At 40.2% G+C, this 17,628-nt stretch overlaps 2 protein-coding genes across 2 annotated transcripts; one reads left to right on the top strand and one right to left on the bottom strand.

Moving 5' to 3' along the window:
- Positions 1-596: 596 nt before the first annotated feature.
- Positions 597-1,770, bottom strand: LOC149110172 (uncharacterized). Its single transcript, XM_089291583.1, has one exon. The coding sequence runs from the start codon at positions 1,332-1,334 to the stop codon at positions 597-599; it is 738 nt and encodes a 245-aa protein (XP_089147709.1). The 5' UTR covers positions 1,335-1,770.
- Positions 1,771-8,108: 6,338 nt separating this feature from the next.
- Positions 8,109-10,005, top strand: LOC149110173 (putative skeletal organic matrix protein 5). The gene is made up of 2 exons (XM_089292225.1): positions 8,109-8,477; positions 8,869-10,005. The coding sequence occupies exons 1-2, from the start codon at positions 8,142-8,144 to the stop codon at positions 9,385-9,387; spliced, it is 855 nt and encodes a 284-aa protein (XP_089148351.1). The 5' UTR covers positions 8,109-8,141; the 3' UTR covers positions 9,388-10,005.
- Positions 10,006-17,628: the final 7,623 nt, after the last annotated feature.

A 17,628-nucleotide genomic window follows, 5' to 3' on the forward strand; every position in this document is an offset into this window, starting at 1 on the left:
GGCCACAGCATCTGCATGACTTTTCAGCCAACACCACTCAGCATCCTTTTCAGTGAGTCTTCTCAGGACCTCTGTTTCTTGGGATAGACGTGGGAGGAACTTTGCCAAGTAGTTCACCATGCCAAGAAACCTACGTAAGGACTGAACATCATTGGGGTCTGGCATTCCCACAATGGCCTCTACCTTGAGTGGATCTGGTTTCAGTCCCTCGGGGGTTAGAACGTGTCCGATGAAAGGAACTTCTTGCTGTCTCAATCGAGCTTTCTTCTTGTTCAACTTCAGGTTTCTCTCACGTCAGCGCTCCAGGAAGGCACCCACATTCCGGTCATGATCTGCCTGCCACTCAGCAGGTGTGTTGCCACATCCAACGATCACAGAATCATCTGCAATGACCTCTACTCCTTTAAGCCCCTCAATGTGCTCTCGCATTTTGCGCTGCCAAACTTCCGGTGCACTATTGATGCCAAATGGCATGCGCCTCCAACGGTAACGCCCGAACGGGGTGTTAAATGTTGTTAAAGTACTAGACTCATCATCAAGTTCTACTTGCCAGAAACCATTACTGGTATCAAAAACACTGAAGAGTTTCGCCCCATTCAGCCTAGTTGCAATTTCTTCAATTGTGGGCATTGTGGGAAATGTTCACGCTTTATGGCAAGATTCAGATCTCTGGGATCTAAACAGATTCGTAACTTGGTTTCCCCCTCAGCTTCAGTGGATGGCTTGCTCACTACTAGCATACTTGACACCCAGTCAGTAGGTTGGTCGACTTGTTTGATTATGTTGGCAGCTGCCATTTCTTCGAGTTTCCTCTGAACTCGCTCAGTCATCGCAACAGGTAGACGCCACGGAGGATGTACTACAGGTCTGATGGACTCGTCTGTTACGATGTGGTATTGTCCGTCCAAGTTTCCAAGGCCTTCAAATACATCGTCATACTCTTCCAGCAATGGTTCTGTGTCTGTCTTCAGTACATTGAGGCGTGGATCTCGGTCGCTGTCAAGAATCTTTATCAACTTCATTTCCAGCATTGTCTGCTTGGACAGTATGGGCTCGTACCCATGACCCCTGACTACATTGACTTCTATTTTGTGTGCGTTTCCTTTGCGGGAGACATACACTGTGGCTTTGCCCTCGAGGGGTTGCTCATCTCCATTAGCTAAAACCAGGACTGACTTTCCGCGTGCATTGAGGAATTTCAGGTGTGAATCGCCTGTCGCCCTCTTGTAGACATCCAAGGGCAAAAGATTGCATTCAGCCCCAGTGTCCATCAAGAAAGTTACATAATGACCTGAAAGGGCCTTAGACTCCTTTGATACAGTGAGGGTCACCATCTCACGACCTCCGTTACCAACATCTGCAGCACTTAAATAGAATCGCTCTTGGACAGTAGACACCTTGCTTTTTGCTGGGCACTTGACAACAAAATGATTCTTCTTTTTACAATATGCACATATCTGAATAAAAGCAGGACAGCTGCGTCTTTCGTGGTTCCGACCGCAGAATCTGCAGTCCTTGATACAGCCACCGCTGACAGATGGGAGATTTTCTTACTGCTCTTTTTCTTCCTCTTTCTCTTTCTCTTTCTCTTTCTCTTTCTCTTTCTCTTTCTCTTTCTCTTTCCCTTTCTCTTTCTCTTTCTCTTTCTCCTTCTCCTTCTCCTTCTCCTTCTCCTTCTCCTTCTCCTTCTCCTTCTCCTTCTCCTTCTCCTTCTCCTTCTCCTTCTCCTTCTCCTTCTCCTTCTCCTTCTCCTTCTCCTTCTCCTTCTCCTTCTCCTTCTCCTTCTCCTTCTCCTTCTCCTTCTCCTTCTCCTTCTCCTTCTCCTTCTCCTTCTCCTTCTCCTTCTCCTTCTCCTTCTCCTTCTCCTTCTCCTTCTCCTTCTCCTTCTCCTTCTCCTTCTCCTTCTCCTTCTCCTTCTCCTTCTCCTTCTCCTTCTCCTTCTCCTTCTCCTTCTCCTTCTCCTTCTCCTTCTCTTTCTCCTTCTCCTTCTCCTTCTCCTTCTCCTTCTCCTTCTCCTTCTCCTTCTCCTTCTCCTTCTCCTTCTCCTTCTCCTTCTCCTTCTCCTTCTCCTTCTCCTTCTCCTTCTCCTTCTCCTTCTCCTTCTCCTTCTCCTTCTCCTTCTCCTTCTCCTTCTCCTTCTCCTTCTCCTTCTCCTTCTCCTTCTCCTTCTCCTTCTCCTTCTCCTTCTCCTTCTCCTTCTCCTTCTCCTTCTCCTTCTCCTTCTCCTTCTCCTTCTCCTTCTCCTTCTCCTTCTCCTTCTCCTTCTCCTTCTCCTTCTCCTTCTCCTTCTCCTTCTCCTTCTCCTTCTCCTTCTCCTTCTCCTTCTCCTTCTCTTTCTCTTTCTCTTTCTCTTTCTCTTTCTCTTTCTCTTTCTCTTTCTCTTTCTCTTTCTCTTTCTCTTTCTCTTTCTCTTTCTCTTTCTCTTTCTCTTTCTCTTTCACAGCACTCAATCCGGACTCAGCAGACATAACTTTCATTTGCACGGCCGTACTCTCAGCAGCACGAACGATATCCATAGCTTGCTCAAGGGTCAATTTCTTCTCTTTGAGCAAATTTTCACGTACCTTGGCAGTTTCGGTACCTGTCACCAGTCGATCCCGAAGAAGCTGATCGGGTGTGATTGACTCGAAATCACAATTTGCTGCAATTTGGCGAAGCTCCGTCAAATATTGGTCAACAGTTTCAGATTCCCGCTGATCCCGCGTAAAGAAAAGAAAACGTTCGTAAATAGTGTTTTCCCTGGGTATGCAATACTCTTCAAACTTGCTTACAACCGAAGTGATTTTCTTCGCTTCGTCTGGCGAGGCCCATGTAAAAGTACGAAACACCTTGTTCGCTTCTTTTCCAATTACTGCCAAAAGGGTCGCTACTTGGCGCGCTTATTCCTCTTTATCTAGCTTCGTAGCCAACCTGTAGTTATTCCAAGCAGAGACCCAAGTTCGCCAATTGGACGCTGTCGAACCATCGTTTAGGTCGAGTATGTCAGGAGGAGGTATTTGGAAATTCGCAATTGTTGCCAAACTTGAAATCGGACTTGTCGAAGGAAGCTGTTCACTATCTTCACCACTGCTTTCGCTCATAAATTCGGCGACTTCTGCCACAAACCATTCAGTTTTCTCGTAGTGTGGATTCGGGAAACTTCTTACACCATGTCACGACAAGTGGATAGACAGCAGTGTCCGCAAAACAACTTATTTAATGCGCTAAGCAGCAACGACCAAAACTACAACATGGCCGAACACATGAGCCCGCTGTCGCGTGATCCGCGAGGCGGGAACTGGACTTGTACTTCGTGTACGCATACTCGTTACAGAAATAATGAAAACGACTGCAATTCCTGTGATTCCAGAATAGCCCTTTGGGACAGTAAGGTATCCTGATGATACCAACACGTGTGGAAACGTCACTAGGCACTCATCAGATAATGGAGACAAACACCTCAAAGCCATTGGTTACATTCTGGTGCAGTGACAAGGAAAACAAAAAAAAAAGAGTTGATAAAACTGTCTTGAAAGCATTTTCGGATGTAGCTTTTAATGATAAACATAGTTTAGAGCGTAAAAACTAAACTATTTTGAGTTTGACATATATTTACTACTTAGAACATAACTGCGTTCCCTGGTGAGGCGAAGTTACTGCAATAACGCCATTTTATTCACGTACCCCTTCTGTCATGAGCGAGAAGAAAAACCATAAATAAATTGTCAAAATGGCTGTCAAACAGTTGCAAAACAGCAGCTTGATTTCATATATTACTCTTACTTCATTCCAACTCTTGCTTCTACTCTAAAGGGGGTGGGTACACTTATCTATGTTATTTGCCGGCTTGGAGGTCCGTATGGTGAAAAACTGTGACCGAGGTCCTGAAAATGCTGCCCGAGGCGGCAGGCGGATGGCAGCATTTTCAAGCTAGAGGTGCGAAGTTTGAAGTTTTACTACAAAAACAATTTCTGTCAGTCGTTGCTTTTAAAATCACTTCGTCACTTTTCTACCGTAAATTGCATTGCAGAAAGTAAGGAAATTCGTTAAGTGTACTCCACAGAAATTCTTCTAAATACAGCAACGATCAGAGAGGTACACTCGACTGAAATTGATTCAAATTTTACGGCGAGAGAAACTCAGGATTACGCGCCAATACAGCACCAAGCTACATACAATTAAGCATACTCTCCCGACTTCAAAACACTCAATTGAATTTACTTGCAGTGACTTTCCTTGCCATTTTAGAGTAAACAAAGATAAAGTTGCGTTGACTAATCGTCGATGGATGTGGAAAAAAGGTAAAAGATTGACGATTACCGCTAACTTTTAGGAGCGAAATTTAGGCAGCGGGAAAAAAATCCGGCCCGTGGGCCGTATCGTAAAAAGCTGGACCGGTCACGTGCGTACGATTCGCCAATCAAATTCGAGGATTTAGGATTCCGGTCCGCTCAGATGCTTGAGAAAAAAAAATTATTTTCCATTCCATAACTAACTCCCTCACCCGCCCAAGTACCAAGTACGGATTTTCTGTTATGTGTTACCCTCTGTAAATAAAGTTGTTAATTACTTACTTACTCACTCACTCACTCACTCACTCATTCACTCACTCAAGCGTTTTTGGCACCATTTTCTCATACCGATTCGACAGGATCGGGTGAAAATTAGAGATAGCAAAACACATTCGACCTTTTTCCTGACTGATATTAGACAGAATTATTTCGAAGAATATGATTTATTCAAGACTTGCAACGGAAGAGAAAATTCAGCGAGAACCAGGAGCCATAATCCTGGCGAGAACATTATATCAATTATGACTAAAAACAACAAAAACCAGCATTCCCCCGCTCACAGAGGTTACGACGAGGAGGATTTATATTAACTGAAATCGTATTTCACATAGTGGTGTCTGGTCCCTGGAATCGTGATATCTACATGCAGGGTTTGTGAGAGTTAATGGCTAACGTGGGATTTGTTTCAAAGGGGTTCAAAGGCAAGAAAGATAATCTGAAGGATAGAAGTAAACATGAATCACTGCTTGTTCGTTTGTCTAGGGTATTGCCCAACAGGAAGGGCGCTTCGAGAAGAAAGGCTTGTCTCTTCAAGAGTATTCAAGAAGGTCTTGATGAATTGAGGGGCGTGAAGACACAGTCGCTGTTTTACACTTGTTAATTGTCCATGGTTTGAGCAATTATAGCATAATTTATTTTTTCGGCTGTGCCAGGGCTGTTTTTGTTGTTTGTAGTCGTCATAAGCAACCTTAACACCTAGGAAGAATAAACAATGGACATGGCCTCAGTCATACTTTTTTTTTTCTGGCTACGGCCCTGTATGCAGTAATCAGCCAGCCAAAATAATTTGGTTATATTTTTAAAAAGAAGTTAGTGCTTAGACATTTTTCAATTTTAACTTTCTAAATTCCTGTTCTTTAAGTTGACTCTTAGCTAATTTTCATTGCCACCCGCTACAGCATCTTAGCAACCAACCACTTTATTCAATACTGTCAATATATGAAAACCACCCAATAGACTATGACATTACTAAGCTTAAATACAAGAACATCTGCTGTCAAATTAAAGGTAGAAACTTGCTGAACCTCCCTGAGAATCTTAATTTATCATTCAGAAGATGATGGCTTCTTCACTGGAGATTCAGTTTAAGCATAAATTTGCAATCAACCTTTACATCATTTGTATTTCACTTGGAATCATTTCCTCGACATGTTGCGGTTGCTCTGGTAAGCATACTCTCCTAGTTTGTTTTTTATTGTCTTGGTTGGATTTTCGAAATAGATGGTTTTACGGAGCATGAATTTGTCTGCATGAAAGTACAGCGTTGACTAGGCTTTTCCTGTCGAATTGATTTCGTAGGGAAAACATAAATATGCTCTGGTGAAACTTTTTGCATTGTCGCCTCTTCCAGAATCTCAAATGATGACAACAGTGAAAAATCGATAACCACCCTTGATGTTATATGTCAATTGAATTAGATTCGAGTGATCAACAATTCAAATAATTCAAACGAAGAGCAAAATTGTATATGAATATCGGCATAATAAAAATTTAGAAAGTAAATCATGCAGTATATGAAAGCAATATATATATTGCGAATTAAAGGCACACATTTAATTTGAAAAAAAAAACAACAATAAAATGCTCAACGGAAATTCAGATGCGCAATATTTCCTCAGAAAATATTGTACCCAGAAAGACCATCCTGTTTTATAAGCAATTAATTTTTAAGGCATAAGTTTTAGTTTTTTTAATTCTTTCTTAAGACGATGAATGTCGCGACATCATATTCAAGGAAACAGTTACAAACAAGGCAATGAGGAACCACGTGATCAGAAGTGCGGAGGTGCCTAGCGAAGGGGGCTGTCGCTTGATGTGCTATATGGAGCCCAATTGTGTGTCCATTAATTTAGGACCATTGAAGGGAGGAAAACACATATGCGAGTTGAACAACGCTACAGATGATAACCAGTTTGCATCTCACCTTCAAAATAAACCAGCGTTCACCTATCTTGCTATCGAGGTAATGTCATACATGATCCAAAAACTGCGCAATTGAAATGTGTGAAATAAGAGTTTTACAGACTCCCGGTATTCTAAGGACACGAGCAATTTTCCTATTAAAGGTCGGTTCTTTTTTTGTTTTGTTTTTTTTCTGTTAAGAATCGCTGTAGTAGCAGCCCATGTTTGAACAATGGAACCTGTCAAGCTGGATTCACCAGTAAAGGATTTCGTTGTATCTGTCGCCCTGGATTCACAGGAACAAACTGTCATGATGGTAATATGAAGTTAAACTGAAAATTAATCGTTGATTAGTTAATAAGTGAGGTGATAATTTTATCTTGTTAAAACAAGGGAGTAGGAGTTTGTGAGATTTTAGTTTTCCATTGCTTATTATATATTCTTATCCATCGAATTATGACAGTGATGTGTACACCAGTCGAACATTCAAACTTCGACTTCTGGTCACCACATTGCCACACCACTGAGGTAACGAGGGAACAGGGAAGGAGCAGTGGTGAAAGCGCTCGCCTCCCACCAATGTGGTCCGAGTTCGACTCTGGCCTGGTGCCACATGTGGGTTGAGTTTGTTGGTTGTTTTCGCCTTGCTCCGAGGGTTTTTCTCCGGGTTTTCCGGTTTTCCTTCCTCCACAAAAACCAACATCTCCAAATTCCAATTCGACCAGGATATATAGAGGACCCACATGAAAACCAGCTAAGGCTGATGTGGCTTCCTAGGTTAATAAACATTGTAATTTTTATTTACTCCTCGGTAACCCCTCGGTACCTCTTCAGGTTTGGCAGTAAGTGGTATATTAAAATTTTTATTGTCACTCATTTCCTCATTTTAACCATTTATTCTAGCTTGCTTGTTTAATTTTGGCTGCTTTCTCGTTTTTTACCTTAAATGAAGGCGCATAAAATTCTAATGAATTCCATTTGCTCGTGAATTTCCACAGCTGACTCCAAAATTTCTAAAATATTGATGATTAAAGACGTTTTCAATCAAACAAATGATACTGGACCTCTGAATTTCTGTTTCAGTATCCATTTTCGCTCAATAGTTTTGTTTGTAAATTCATGTTCTCCAAACGGTTATTTTGTTTTTCATACAGCACGGTCCAAAAGGAGAGGCTAACCGTCTTTGAAATACGTATATGGCGTCAACTGCTCTTTTCAGAATACGCTGAGGCTTATTTTTTTTCTTTCCTATTTCTTCCAGCTCTCGCAAAGTCTTGCAAGGAACTATACGACCCATACGAGTGAGTCATTAATCAGTTGGTGGGTGGAGGAGGGGCATTTTTAAAACAGAGCACAACAGCGAATGAAATGTGGCGCCACACGCCAAACTGGAAAGGGAGAGTTTCGAATATCCTTTCTAGGGGCTAACCGAGGTTCCCGGGTTATTTTCCAACACTTTATATTATGTTAGAGTCAATTCTGTACGTATGTACTGGCCAGCTTCTAATAGCAGTGCCGCGTGGCACTACATATCTCATTCGCCTGTTCGCAATCAGTTCATTACTACGTGATAATACACCGCCGGCTTGCAATACCAGCAATCTGCTTTCGTCTGGTCATGTCGCCCAGTCGGTATGGCAACGGCGAGCTAATTCGGAGGTAGTAAGCTCGAATCCTGCTAGGTAAAAAATGTACTTTTGTACCATGTGGTTGTGGTCTCCAACAACGATCAGGCCAATTTGCCTATCACGTTGTTTTCTTTGTTTTTGTCTGTTTTTTTGTTTGTTTGTTTGTTTGTTTGTTTGTTTTTTCCTGACCCAGAGCGACTGCGCCAATAGTTGGGCAATCTTAGATCACTTCGGTCACCCTCTAATTAGTGGTATTTTTCTATTCAACAGGTCCAGCGGGAGTCAGCTGGTTACGCTTCACGTTGACTCAAAACCAATTTCTGTTCTCTGTCACATGGGAGATTTTGGATGTGGAGATGGAGGATGGACACCGGTCATGAAGATTGACGGCAACAAGGTATATTACAAGTGGAGGCCACAGTTTTCAAAACTCAATTCAGAATATTCAATTGTTGCAGTTTAACCCCTTTAAGCCATGAATTACATTTGAAAACGGTTTAAGTTTTCTCAAGTCTGGTATTTTCGATACAATAAAACAGCATATGGAAAGGTTTTTTTTCCTTTCGAGGGGGGGGGGGGGGGGGGGCACAGGGAATACTAATTTCTTCCAGAAAATATCGGGTAATGACGAGTGAGTAAGACAGCCCCATCTTTTTCGCTCAAATTACCACCCGAATAATAACCCCTTCAAATAGTGCATAAATGAAAACGATTATAGTATTGAGGATTAAACTAAAAATATAAATGGGTTTTGAAATGTTTTATTTCCTTCTATGCATTTTCCGCAGAGAACCTTTCATTATACTTCGGGATACTGGAGCGATAAAAATGAATACAATCCTTCTGGAGGGGAGACTGGGTTTGACTCACAAGAGACCAAGTTACCGACCTACTGGAACACACCCTTTTCCAAGATCTGTCTTGGTATGAAGATCGACCAACAGATCAAGTTCATTGTCATCAACAAGAAGGCCGAATCTCTATACTCACTGATCGCTGACGGGAAATACCGCGCCACCTCACTGGGTCGTTACAAGTGGAAGACGCTGATTGGTTCACAGGCCTCCTTACAGCTAAACTGCAACAATGAAGGGTTCAATGTTGTGGGTACTACTTATGTCAATTCAAAAGCAAGAATCGGCATCCTTGGAACTAATGAACACGACTGCAATCGCTGTGATTCCCGAATCGGGTTTGGAACAGGAGGAAAACATGATGACGACAACACGTGTGGAAACGAGGCAAGTTACTCGGCAGATAATGGAAACAAACACATTAAAGCCATGGGTTATATCCTGGTGCAGTGACAAGGGATAAAAAAAAAACACTCAAGAAAACGGCCCTAATGTGATTTTATACAACAGGTCAATGTAGTCTGGACAAACCGTTCTTTTACCCTCTTTAGAATTGTCATGGCGTAAAATTAAAACCTAAAGACATAACAAAGCTTGAAACTTTTGTAAAACCTTACTATTTTCAGTTTTAATTAGCCCTACTCAAAGTCTTTTGAGATGAGGGAGGGCTTACCTTAAGGCCATCGATCACGCCTGTAACATTCAGCGTACTAAAGTTATGACAATAAAGCACAAATTATTAACTGAAGGATTCATGGCACGTCCTTACGTGTTTACATAGAATCGCATAGCTAAAGGTAAACTCGTGGTCTGATTGGCTATCGAAGAGAGGTTACTTAGTGTGGAATTGCACTTGTGCATGAAGGGATATTGCTGACGTGAGTCGCGGGCAAAAATTGTTGCTTTCGTGAAAACAAAAATGCAACTCGTGCTTTTCTTTTGCCTACGAAAAAAAACACCTTGGAAATGAACAAATTTACAGAAAATGAATGTCTGCCAAGTTTTGAATTGAAATTTAAAGTTTTAGAAAATTTGAGGAAACCACTACACTCAAAAGTACGAGAAAACGCATTGAAGAAAAAAAAAACAAAATGGCAGTGACGAGGGAAGGAAGCCAAAAAAAAAAAAAAGTTCTTACCGAGGAAAATCAATCAAGCGCCGCGAAAGAAACCCAAAGAGGTATTAATGCCGAAAAAAGTCAAGCATCTATTCCGGAAAACCAAACCATTGTAACCTATAGAGATGACGAATTGGTATTTTTTTAAGGACGATATGGTTTTAGAAAACACTAAAAAAAGTACAAGTATATCCGTACGCCGTTTGCAGTCTTGGTTCAAGGAAAAACAACATGGCAAAAAAATTAATCTCGATACAATTTCAAAGCAAGAAGCACCGCAGCTTCTCAAGCACTTCTTTCTAGAAATAAGGCGGACGACAAAAGAAAACAAAGGCAGAGAATATGAACCAGGAACATTACAAATTTAGCACAATGGTTTACGAAGGTACTCTCTGGAGCGTCCATGTCCACTGGCAGTACACAACTTCGACCTCGAAAAATCTTCGGCCACTGAGTTCGAAGAAGTTTCAACGATGCCATCCATGAAGAAAAAAGATTTCAAGCAAAAAGGTCTTGGCAACAAACCAAATGCCGCTCAAGCAATTGAAACAAACGATATTGAAAAGATGTGGTCGTCAGGTGTAATCGGCCTTCAAAATCCCCGCTCTCTTCTCAATCTGGTATGGTGGAACAATGTCACGCACTTGGGAATGTGAGGATTTAAAGAACAGCATGACTGTCAACTAAGTGATTTCACCGTGACAGAGCAGTACATCAAATACACAGAGCGACAAACCAAGAACCGCCAAGATTTGGAGGACAGATGGTGGAGAGTGAGATCCACACAGAGCATTTATCGAGTACGTTGGCCATTGTCCGAAGGGTGATAACGTTCCTGGAAATTTCTATCTGAAATTCAGGTAGAATTTGAGGTAGAATGTTAGTAGACAGCCCAAAATCTAATGTCTGGTTCAAGATGGTTCCAGTTGGTAGAAATACATTGGCAAAGCAAATGCAGAGTATTGCGTCCATTGCCTCCCTGGACGGCAAATTCACAAATTCGAGTGGTCGCAAAATAGTCATCCAAGCGCTCCGTGATGATTTCGACCCACTGGAGATCTCACAGCTGACTGACGCCAATCCGGAATCCATATCCAGCTATAGCCATAATCCTCTGGAAAAACAGCGGCGAATGTCGTATATGTTGGCCGGTTTCAACCCAAGCACGACAACTACCAACAGCGATTCAAGTCATCTTTACGGGAGATTGCAATTGTTCTCAACAGCTCAGCCCCGCCAAGCAACACAGCAGCTACTAGTAACCGTGACAGCAGTGCAAGTAGTTCTAGTTACCTAATGGCAGGGGCAGTTGGCCGAATGTTCACTGGAGTAACTTTTAATAATTCTCCAGTAAATATTTCCATAAACTTTCTGTCCAACATGACACCAACAAGCAACTCTCTGCAATGAAAGAAAAACAGTTAAAATGGTGACTTTTAAGCTTTTTTGAGCTATTTTTCGTAAGAGTTTACTCAGATATTCAAGTCTTAATCATTATACTTTGAATGCAATTTTATTTTTATAACTGTAAAGCACTTACTGGTTTTTTGTAGATCTTGTTTTAACACCGGAACGCTTGAAATTTTCATTTCGCTTGAGCATTTCAGTTGTTGATTGTCGGCGCCACATATTGCCAATTTGTGTGGTAGCAGGGAAATCCAAGATATTCATTGAATGAAAGAATTTTCTCATAAACTCTTTGTCTTAAATAACTCCGCATTTTGTACTTTCAGTTTTTTTGCTGAAGATTGTAAAATGTGAGGCACTGCTTTCTCCACGAGTTTGAAATAAAAGTGGTTTTCATTATAAATATATATATATATTGTTTCCCATTCGCTAGATCTTGACAACTGACTTTGAAAGGGTTTCCATTGTTTGCGCACTGGCGCTGCTCACAAAAAAACAAAACGTTTAGTTTCGCCCAGTGATTTGTTAGCTTAAGCTATGTCATTCAAGAAAAATTCACTGCCTGACGAGTGAATTCCACGTTAAATTCACTTGAAAAACCGATATCGCGCTCATCGCTTAGCGATTCGTGCAATATCGGTTTTTCGCGTGAAATTTAACCTGGAATTCACTCGTCAGGCAGTGAATTTTTTTATAGAATTGAACTATGACGTCTCAAATTGTACAGATGCGTGATAAATCCATTATCTTCGAATTTATGATTAAGTAACCTCCACCTGGAAAACAGTAACTTGTACTCTTATCCCTACACCTTCATCTACTCAGAACCCCTACCCAATCTCACCCCAACCAGCTTCTACTTAACAGACCTGATGAAAACACTTTGCCCTGCTTCCAATATGTTGCGATCCCATTCACGAGAAAAGAGGTACAATTTAACGTTTTAAGATTAAAGAATCCTTGATATATCATGGGATAACACAAATATAAAGATATTTACCTTTGGTAAAACCCCGTTATACTTTCATGGAAAGATCCCGATGATTTTAGGTATTCCAAATACAGGCATAATAGGCTTTACTCCAAATATAGGCCTTTATAGGCAAAACTAGGTGTACACTGACTTGTTCTTATTTCTCAAATCTCCGTGTTTTAACAAAAAGTTCTATGTCCATTTAGATCAGGTACAAAACACGAGATTAGTTCGCTTAATTTTACAGTTTTTGCTGGCTGTCAAATTTGGGTCAAATTTACCGGAAAAACTGAGACCTGAGGGGGTGATGGAGATTGGAACCTGTATCTCCTATACCAAAGCACTTGAAGTGCAAACTATAGTAACTTTATTCATTTGTCCACCTAACCTGTCTATGATGTTAGTATGGAATAATTTTGCTGATCCCCTTCTTTCACAACGTGCCTGGTTTTTTCAGACAATAACTCAGCACCGGATTGTCATCTCAGGCCCCGTCCACACGTATCCGGATATTTTTTAATCCGCAACTTTTTCTTTCTGGATTCAAAAATTTTCCCGTCCACACGTAGCGTATTAAGAGTGCCTGCCTGTAAAAATCAGACAAATTCCTAATTTCGCGGCAAGGGTCGAAAATTCGATTTCGCTCATATTTTTATGGTAGATAGGTTAGGCTATGACAAAAACTACTGGATAGTTTTTTTTGGCAAAATATCCTTTTATTTCAAAGAAATATGCAAATTACCAAATTCCGTTAAAATCGTTCTTTGACGCCCATTTTATTAAACAAGTTTGAGAGCCTCGCATGCAAAACCACACCATTCTTCTGTCTTTAAAACACTCAAATATTTTTGTGAAATGTTTAAATGTGTATTGGGTTGATTTTAGGGAATGTTGCGTTGTCTTTTTGGGTACAAAATAATTAAATTTCGAAGACACGTATTTCATTCACTTAAAAGCACTTCGTCCATATAATTGATTTTCACCAGGAGCCATAATCGGGGACGGAGACCGTAAGCGCGCGCCATTTCAAGTATTGGGGTTGTCCCCATGATATGGGACAATAATTCTATTTTTAGAACAAATTGCGCCATCACCTGCGTTACACGCGCGTGTATGCTGCGAGGATTTTTGCGGATGTCGCGCGGGGGAAATGGCGTCCGAAATTCCCGAAATGTTTCATGTTTTTGCCCCACAACTCAACGCGTTTACGTCAGTTGGAGCTTTGCTTAAGTATTTTCGTCGTAAGCTGCTCCAGTTTGAGTGAAGTAAGACAGTGTCGAATTTAGGTATGTTCCGCTGTAAGCTTATATATATCGCTGACCAAGTTGTGTTCCAACTGATGCTTCTTTTACATGAGCTGTACATTACTCCACTTTAAAGTTCACATATGTTGAAGATTAACAGCTTTTCCATTACACAGCAAAAAACTAGCTGGATATATTTAGATATAGCAGAGCTTCAGGACTTCATAGTTTCATAGCTCCTCTTGCCACACGCTTGTCAGTCTATCGCGACCGAAAAGTAAAAGAAAATAATTGCTAGTTTGAGTTCAGCTTGAATTGTAAGCAACGCTTGATGTTTCATCGAGGCTTAATAGCTTTACGTCCGTAGATACTGCTCAGTTTTATTCGTGTAAAAATCCAGTAAATTCTCTGTTGTCGATGAATGAGAGCGCCCGCCGATGCGTGCTTTGTACAGTCAGTAAACATGACAAATTGTACTTCCGCCGCACTTTCGATGACGCTTTCTTTAATCAACTTGGAATAACGATTTCGATTTTGTTGATCGAGTTATAAAAACTCCTTGTCTATTTTCATTTTCGCAGTGTAAAACTTCACTATGCTTATGTTGAAGAAACACACATGATGTTAGTAGCCTCTTTTGCATTCGTGAAATTTGTTGCAGCATCTCAACACAAAAGATAACGAAAGAAATCTTCGTCAAGATTTGTTGACAATTGAAAACACCGACTCGGACTTGAAAGTGCACGAGCTGCACTATGCAAATGAACTAATTGTACGCGTCAGACTTTCCCTTCAAAAACCTTTGCAAACTCACCAAACAAGCAGAGACAATAAGAAACCATCAAAACAGGTTTTGGTTATGATTAAACATTGTCTGAGAAACTCACAAATTAACTCGATACCAGAGTAGAGAGTTTTCTTGCAATATTCTTAAGCATACGCGTGAGCTTACAACTAGCGCGAGCAGATCTTATTATTCATTCCCGGCGCGAGATTGAAGTCTTGTTTTCGACCCTGAAAAACCCACCTTTTCCGTTAGCTCAGAGCATTAAACTACATATAAGCGCCCTGGTTCGTATTCCCTGCCTTATTCCCTGCCATCGCTGTGAAAAGAGAATCTCTAACTCTCATCATTTGATCACGCAACGTGACAACATCCACGCGAGAGCCCCTGACATGTGCGTGAATCCGCACGGATATATGACGTCAGGATGGCGCAATTTGTTCTAAAAATAGAAAAATTGTCCCATATCATAGGTGCGCGCGAATCCCGAGACTTACGGTCTCCGTCCCCGATTATGGCTCCTGTTTTCACCATGTGCGAAACCTTCAAATGGATTAAGCTTCTGGTGGTTGAATTGCAAAAGGATGGTCTACAGATTACTGTAAAAATTTCTTTGGGCAAATGATTGGGAGCGACGCGAGAGCTTTCCAAAGTACGTTAAAAATGCAAATATTTGACCATCCGTCGTCAAATTTCACTTTGCGGATTAAACGTATATTTTAGCATGCGCCGCATGACTTGACATATATTAAGCTGAAATAGACACAGAACTGATAATTTCGAAATGTTCTAACCTGATTTGCTGTAAAAGGCAGGTCCAAAAAGCCGATTTGACGTGTTTATCTCACCATTCGTCGCACATAAAGCAGTAAAGTTTGCTTCTGTTTACACAACGTCCGATGTACATCGCCTATTGTCAACCTATTATTGGTCGAATACCAGGAATCTGTGACCATCTTTCTACGCATATGATCACCACTGCATCTAAGTCAAAAAAGGGCTAAATCATTTGTGGATAGTTGCTTATTCTGCACTGAGTCAAAATACGCCACAACTCATAAAAATATGCAGCGATACCACACACCAAAACATCTAGTAAGATATATATAATAACCGTTCTGAAGTCGCATGGAATGAGACTTAAAAACATAAACTGTAAATATAGTGTAGAGCATAAACTAGTTTTTACCCTCGTTAAAATTGTCACCGACCTTCTTACAGCTGAACTGTTACAAAGAAGAGTTCAATGTTATGAGTACTGATGGTTCATATTCTAACAATAGGCGATCTGCATGATGGCGTCATTTGACTACAACTACCAGAATCCTTCTCTTTTTCTGTTTCTTAGGTTAATTAGGGCAACTGTTATTTAATATGAAATGAAAAGAACCAGCAAGGTTATTAGTGCCGCGTCATAAACTCGCTACGGCCGTCAATTTTTTTTAAGCAACATTAAATTGAATATTACAACCAAATGCATATGTTCCATATCAAATGAAGTCTAATAATGTGCACATGATTAATAACCCATACTCACGATAGCCGCCAGGATAGTTTTCTTATTACAACGCTAATTACTCACTTTGTCCGTCAAGGGGCAAACATTTAAATGGTTCCCATTTTTTCTGAAAATCGGCTCGGCTAAATGGTCAAGTATCTGCTCCAAAATCACATTTGGCAGCCAAGTTCTAGGATAATGATTTTATTATTAATTTAAGTTTGAAAAAGTTTATTGATAACTTGACTTATTAACTTCCCGAGCCGTTTTCTTTTTATAAAAGTGCCGAAATTCCGTAAAACTTGGAATATATTCACTCTAATACTAAAACCAAATCATGAGCACGAAAAAAATTATCAGACATGATAAAAAACCAGCTGAAATTTGTTGATTTTGGCTTGTTTGCCCCTTAAGAAATCACGTGCCTGATTTGCATTAAAATGTAAAAACAAACATGGCGGTTATCGTGAATAAGGCCTATTTGGAGCACCATCTCCTGATTAATAAAAACACTACAGGGAATTGACACTTTAGAAAATTAACGGGAATCTTAAAATTTCGCTTTTATTTAATTCGCTTTAAGTTGTGTTAATTTCAAATACCTTAATTTCCACGAACACTTATTTTCCATATTGGATATGTTACCATAGGACTATAGTCAAGACATCAATATCCCAATAAATTATTGAATAATTTAATTCGCAGTGGTTCACCACTAATGCACCTGCTACCTACGCTATATTTAAGTGAAATGTTTACTAAACATCTTAACTAAAAATCGTATAAACAGGAAAACGAGAAAAATGACTCATTAAAATATGAACTGAAGATTCAAACCCCAATATCAAAACACAAACTCTCTTTACCTTAACCATGGCACTGTTTGGAGGAATTTGTTCTCTCTGGTTTATTTTCATCAAAAGATAATGACTGAATGTAAAATTTGTCGAAAAAAGAGGCCAGCAGGGATTTTGAATTCCTCTCTTTTCTCTTTACTGGTTTGTTGCCTTAAGCATGATATTTGAAGCGTTATTCTTTCCAGTTTATTTTCATCATAAGTTATGACTGTGTTTAATATATTTCTCGAAAAAAAAACAAAACAAAACAAAACAAAGGCGCTAGCAGGAATTTTAGCTTTTTCAAAAAAAAAAAAAAAAAAAAAAGGAGAAAACATTCGTTACCCATTTTCCGAAAGGCAACTTTCTGTTTACTGTCAGTAACAGAGAAGAATGCTGGCGCTGCAGTTTAACGGAGAATCAACCCAGCCCATTTATAACAGCTTATCTGATTGGCTACAAATACAAAACGGAAATATAAAACCATGGGTTCCAAACAAGCCAAATAGTGACTTCAAAGCTTTCATTTTCTTTTTTGTGAGGGAAAAGAAAAGCCGTGAGCGTCGCATTGGGATTTACTATAGCATTTTTAGCCTTCGGTACCTGACACTATGCTTTATGTTTTGATCTTCGCCGTTCTGTTGGTTTCGTCTGTTCTCGTGCAAGAGGCAACCTGTGCTAAAGGTGAGCTCAGTCTTGTTATTTTCTGACTCACTTTCCAATATATAAAAATGCATGCTTTTTATTATTATATCCTGCTTTTTTTTTTTTTCTCGCAAGAGTCTAACTTTGATCGAAGAAGTTCACTATCAAGGCTGTTTAGGAACGTATTTTT

This window comes from Orbicella faveolata, unplaced genomic scaffold (genome assembly GCF_042242905.1).
Source record: "Orbicella faveolata isolate gen_17 unplaced genomic scaffold, um_ofav_v1 contig_24, whole genome shotgun sequence".
Classification (NCBI taxonomy): domain Eukaryota; kingdom Metazoa; phylum Cnidaria; class Anthozoa; order Scleractinia; family Merulinidae; genus Orbicella; species Orbicella faveolata.

Coding starts and splice junctions, on each gene's coding strand:
- LOC149110172 (XM_089291583.1), bottom strand. CDS start 1,334: ATGGTGACCCTCACTGTATCAAAGGAGTCTAAGGCCCTTTCAGGTCAT.
- LOC149110173 (XM_089292225.1), top strand. CDS start 8,142: ATGTACTTTTGTACCATGTGGTTGTGGTCTCCAACAACGATCAGGCCA. Junction 8,478..8,868: donor TGAAGATTGACGGCAACAAG/GTATATTACAAG, acceptor CATTTTCCGCAG/AGAACCTTTCATTATACTTC.